The sequence below is a fragment of the Protomyctophum bolini genome (genome assembly GCF_963924005.1).
Source record: "Protomyctophum bolini genome assembly, chromosome: 3".
NCBI classification, from domain to species: domain Eukaryota; kingdom Metazoa; phylum Chordata; class Actinopteri; order Myctophiformes; family Myctophidae; genus Protomyctophum; species Protomyctophum bolini.
Window position 1 is genome coordinate 25,536 of NC_137864.1, and position 5,853 is coordinate 31,388.

At 46.6% G+C, this 5,853-nt stretch overlaps 1 protein-coding gene across 1 annotated transcript; it reads right to left on the reverse strand.

Annotated features, from left to right (window-relative positions):
• Positions 1 to 3,106: 3,106 nt before the first annotated feature.
• Positions 3,107 to 4,558, reverse strand: LOC308313400 (ubiquinone biosynthesis monooxygenase COQ6, mitochondrial-like; the record flags this gene model as incomplete). The annotated part of the gene is made up of 1 exon (XM_080760500.1): positions 3,107 to 4,558. The coding sequence occupies one exon, from the start codon at positions 4,556 to 4,558 to the stop codon at positions 3,107 to 3,109; it is 1,452 nt and encodes a 483-aa protein (XP_080616626.1).
• Positions 4,559 to 5,853: the final 1,295 nt, after the last annotated feature.

A 5,853-nucleotide genomic window follows, 5' to 3' on the forward strand; every position in this document is an offset into this window, starting at 1 on the left:
TAATATTGCATGATCTCCACAAGGCTGCAACTTTTCTGTGGCCCAAATACAACCAGCTGCGCATGATGGAAAGGCACGAAAGGGACAATGTGCACGAGTATGTCAAGTTGCGTTTAGCAGCAGGTCTGCCAGCAGCAGCGGTGGTTGTTGAGGGGGAGGATGCCGCTGGCATTGCGAGTGGTGATGAATCTGATGCAGCGGCTGCTGCGCCCGCTCCTAAGCGCGCCCGTCCTGCATTTGATGCATGGGAGAATGTGTTCGCAGAGGAAGAGGAAGATGATGAGGTGGAGAGCTACATCAGACAGAGGCCAACTATGAGCGACGAGAAGGATGTGCTGGGCTGGTGGAACTCAAACTGCAAAACCTATCCAAAACTCTCTCAGTTGGCAAGACAAATTCTATGTGTGCCAGCCAGCAGCAGCAGCGAGAGAGTGTTCAGTGCAGCAGGCCGCACTATCGAGGAGAGGCGAACACGACTTGCTCCTGAAACGGTCGACGCACTTCTCTTTCTCCATGCGCAATAGGCCTTTGGCCATTAGGAGGATAAAGATCGATTTGCTGTGTTGCGCTTTGTGTGTTTTTTATATATTTCTTTTATTTAAAATGTTAAAGTTTGAAGTGCTCTTTGTATTTATATTTTAGGTGTTCAAATTGGCTATTTTTTATTTTATTGTGTGCAAGAAACTCGGTTTCTGCCTATAGCCCTTTTATTTATCACTGACACTGTTTCACTTTATCGCTGCTGTTTTAACTGTTATTTATTTTCTTATTCCGTTTACTTTAGTTATTGCACTACGAGTTTATAGTTAGTATTTTTTATTTTATTTTTTTGCTGCTGTTTTTTAAGCAAACAGAAACTCGGTTTCTGCGATTTTCTTTTCTTCCGTTTATATGTGCGTGTGCAATGATTATTAATGTTGGTTTGTTAAGTGCACGACTGTGCTGCGGCTGCTGCCTCCTGCCTGTTATTATTTTTAATAAAGTGTTTGATTGTGGAGTTAAAGTATCGTTTGCTGTGTGATATTTTATAAATATGGTAGCCAAATAGTAATGGTCAATCAATGATAATGATAGAAAAAACAAAGATTCAAACTCAAAGGCTTTAAAGTTTATTTTGCAAAATGATGATGATTGAATTAAGTGCCTGCCCTGCACTGTGTCGACAACAACAGAACAGAGTTCCTGCCTGGCCAGATTCATGACATGAGGAGGTGAGAGAGGTGTTAGTTCATGTGTTTACTGTTTAGGAATAGACAAAGGAAACAAAGCAAGAAAGCATTAACAACATTTGCATAACCGTCCGCGCTCCGCCTCATCGCATTTAAGATGCAGGCAGTGGCACGCAGCCCCACGGCTCAAGCCTCACATTCCACAGTTACACGCACAGTGACAGTACAAAACAGTAACACACTATGAAGTTAAGTCACAGTAAAAAATCAGTAGCCTACTTGTGTTGTGTATTATGGTCTATTGGTCTCTGCCTGACTGTAATGTTATCATTGGACATGATGTGAAAGAAAGTTTCCATTTCGCCGATTATAATTAGTAGGCTAATATAATTCTTAGCCTAAGTCTGTTCTTGACTCACCACTCTAGAAATGGCATTGGCGCCTATGCGCCTATGCCATCTAGTGGCGATATTATTATTTATTTATTTTTGGGCTTTTTTAGGGCTTTCAGGTCTAACGTTGCAGTAATTAATAGGGCCGGGCCTCGGGCCCATCCAGTTAGGGCCGGGCCATGCAGGGCTTCAAATTTTGGGCCCGATGAGAACTCTACTCCCACCATACCCTGTGTCTAGTTCCTGCCTAGTGCCCCTGTGTGTCACCTTTATAAGTGGTCACCTTCTATGTGCTGTGTTTCTCAAGCCTGCCACCAGGTGGTCAAAAATAATACTGGTAATAATAATACAAATAATGCCTCTCTTCTAATGGCTCCTACACATCCTATATAAGGCAAAAAAAGTCCAAATTTCACCATTCTTTAAGTAGCATGTGACATATGAAACTAGGGGGTTTTCATGATTCTGAATCCATTCCAAGCATTAGTTTTGCACTCCTTGGGAGGAAAACGGCCATAGCCGTCCTCACAAACGTGATGAGGTCAGCACATTTGGTGTATTTGGTGTATATGGCCTAAGGACTTTTTTGCCTCATATAGGATGTTATGGGTATGATCACATATTATGCTAATAACTGACCCAACTAATGAGTCCAATCAAACGGCCACTGCAGGACCAATATCACCTTGATTTTGATTGCATATAGCAGTGTTGTTTTTGGCAGCACATTTTGATTTTAGTTTCAGTCATAGTCTCTTGAATAGTTTTCATTTAGTTTCAGTCACATTTTAGTCACCTGTGTTAAGTCTAGTTTCAGTCGACTAAATATCATGTGAATTTAGTCGACTAAATCTACAGTTGATGTGTTTTGTCTTGACGCCTTCGTAATGGCTGATTTTACTCTCACTGTTTTCAGCATGCAACCAAGTGTATACAATGACTCATGCTGGATCTCTTGTCCACTAGTCCCTAACACTTTAGTCTAGTATTTATTTGTTGACGAAATTGTCAGTATATTTAGTGTTAGTTTTAGTCATCATAGCTTAGTTATGCTTTAGTTTCCATTTAGTTTTCGTCAGTGTAAAAAGAGTCGACGAACATTTTTCGTCATCAGTTTTAGTCGACGAAAACACCACTGTTGCATATAGGGCCTAAATGGCTAAATGGAAACCAGACCGCAAGGACTTGATGAACTATTCACAATTATGAAATTATGCCCGATTTCTGATCTGATTTCTGGACCAACGCCCGTTAATAAAGTATTAATTTATTACTAAAAGTAGTAATCAATAAATAGCCTATACTCATTTCCCAGTGTCTGTTTGACACAAATTAAATGTTGAAAAATGCAAGGTTTGTTTCTACTTTGATTTGACATCGTATTAGATTTTTCCATTTTAAATTTTGTTTGCCGATTAAATAATTGGGATTAGTTTGAGACCGTTCCGATATGGCATTTTTACGGCCGATACGGCAGATTCCCATTATGCCACCGATGATATCGTGCGTCACCACGACCAATCAATCCGAGTCAACCAAAACCTGTCACTTGCTTGCAAACGCCACGATGTGCTCTTTCAGCGTAGGAAGCACGTCGGTGGCCAGCATAGCGAAGGTGCGCAGGAGGACCAGGGGCGCGGCGTCGGTGGAGTAAAGACGTTTCACGAGGTCGACGGCGGCCATCATGGGGAGGTTGTGCCGCCGTCGTTCCGCTTGGTACTCCAGCAGGTGGCGCGCGGCTCCCAGGTCCTTCCCGTCGGAGGCCGCTCGGCTCAGGACCCGCGCGAGGCAAGCCACGTCCCCGAAGCCCAGGTTGGCTCCCTGGCCGGCCAGCGGGTGCAGGCGGTGCGCCGCGTCCCCGACCAGCACCACCCGGCGCCTCGTGTAGTCCGCGGCGTGGCCCAGTCCCAGGGGGAACGCCGCGCGGCTCTTCGGGTCGACGCCGGACACGCGCGGGGGAAGCTGGCGGCGCGCCGCGCCGGCGGAAGAAGACGGCGTCAGAACCGACAGCGCGCTGCGGAACAGGGAGCCGGACCGGTTCCCGTCGCTCCGGAAGGCGGAGTTGACGGCGTCCGCGAAGCTCCCCGGGTCCAGCTGCAGCAGTTCCCGCGCGCGGCGGAGGCCGGTGGACCACACCAGAGAGCTGCGCGTGTCCGACAGCGGCAGCATGGCCACGGGCCCCGCGGGGAGGAACCTCTGCCACGCGACCGCGTTCTCCGCCGCCGCGGGCTCCAACAGGTGCAGCACGGCCACCACGGCCGACTGCTCGTAGCTCCACCCCGCCGTGCGGATCCCCGACGCTCGCCTCGCCGCCGAGTTGGCTCCGTCGGCGCCGATCAGGAGCTTGGCTCGGAGCGTCTCTCCGCCGCCCAGCGTCAACCGGACCCAGGGCGCGGAGTCGGCGGCGGCCGCGGAATTCGGCCAAGCGTAACCCGCCACCTCGGAGCCGTACTTGACCTCCACGTTGTCGGGGAGACCGTCCAGCCGTTTGGAGAGGGCGGCCGCCACGACGTCGTTCTCCACGACGTAGGCCATGTCGCCGCCGCCACCCCGCGGGTCGTCCTCGCGATGGAACGTGATCAGGGCGTCGGAGCAGGCGTCCCAGACCTGCATCGTCCGATAGGGCTTGCACCTCGCGGCCGTGATGTGGTCCCACGCTCCCACGCCACGAAGGAGGGCGGCGGAGCCGCGGCTGATGGAACTGACTCTGGCGCTGTAGTGTTCGGGGACGCCGTCCATCGCTTTCTTGCCGCCCGCTTCGAGCAGCAGAATCCTCTTCCCCTGCAGATTGGGATCCGCCCCTAAACAACAAGCCATGGCCGAGCCCACCATCCCTCCTCCGGATATGACGACGTCATAGACGTCATCGCCCTGGTCGTTCTGTGTGCTCGCTGGTCCTCGACTAATGGTCGTTGTTACAGTAGACGGGTGCTTCTTCGTGATGTAACACCGGCTAAATCCTTTCAAAGCCAGCGACGCTTTTGCGAGACCACGCATCACAGTGTACTGTGCGCTCACTGCACAACTCACCGACTCTTCCGTTCACTGAAACTCCGTTCACTGAAACGATCTCCGTGAATAAATGAATAGAATCACACCCGTGTGAAGTGAGCGCCGGATCTCTTATCATCGTACATCATCTCGTTCTGGCCAATCACAATTTGCGTCCTCACTTGTCCGTCTTCACTTTGCTGCCCTCACTTTTATCATCAATATGTACTTGGCTCAGCCAATAAAATCATCGCTAGGATGAGGCCCTCAAACAAAGGAGGCCCTCAAAAAGCTATGCATTATGCACAATGAGCTATAGAAACAATCAATGCATTGATGTTAATATAACATACCGGTAACAAGTTGTGTTATAGAGAGGAGTGACTTCATACTCTTCCAAATTAGGTTGGAGACTGGAGATGACATCATTGTTACGCCCACAAATCAACCATTCATTAGCATGGTTATACATTGTATATATATATATATATATATATATATATATATATATATATATATATATATATATATATATATATATATATTAGAGCTGGGACTCGATTAAAAAAATTAATCTAATTAATCAGAGGCTTTGTAGTTAATTCATCTAGATTAATCGCATATCATTATTTCACCCAAGAACTGTGAGAGCCATTTTTTCAAATGGATTTTGGTATACTAGTGAATCAATGAATAGTGAATACATAAGTTTATGCAATAAAACATTGTTTTTGTAGTAATAGGGGTAATAGTTCTTAATTGAATAATTGCACACAACTGTGCTGTAATCCACGCTACCATCGGATAGCCTTTTAAATCCTATTTCCAATCCACGGGGACAAGCAAAGTGATCTCAGCGGCTTCCCAGTGTCTGGTGGTGTTATTGTCTGAAGAGGACACGGACACTTGGTGCGCAGGTCCGTCTGAAAACTGTCCAGTGACAACGTTCCGCGGTGAAAAAAATAGTGCGATTAAAATGCGTTAATTTTTTTAATGCATTAATTTTTCTGTAGTTAATTAATCGCAATTAATCGCAATTTGTCCCGGCCCTAATATATATATATATATATATATATATATATACATCCTCATTGACAGTTGAATCTCCACTTGCTCAAATCATCCAAAGTCATACTTTCACTGTGGTAGAACATTAAAATGTTTACGTACAATTGAATATACTACATGCCACTTTAGAGAACCCCACGCAGTGACAGACTTGGGTGTTTCAGAGAACATACATTTAATATATTATCATCTCTTAAACTGTACTGTATATCCTCCGTTCAGCACTGGTTTGC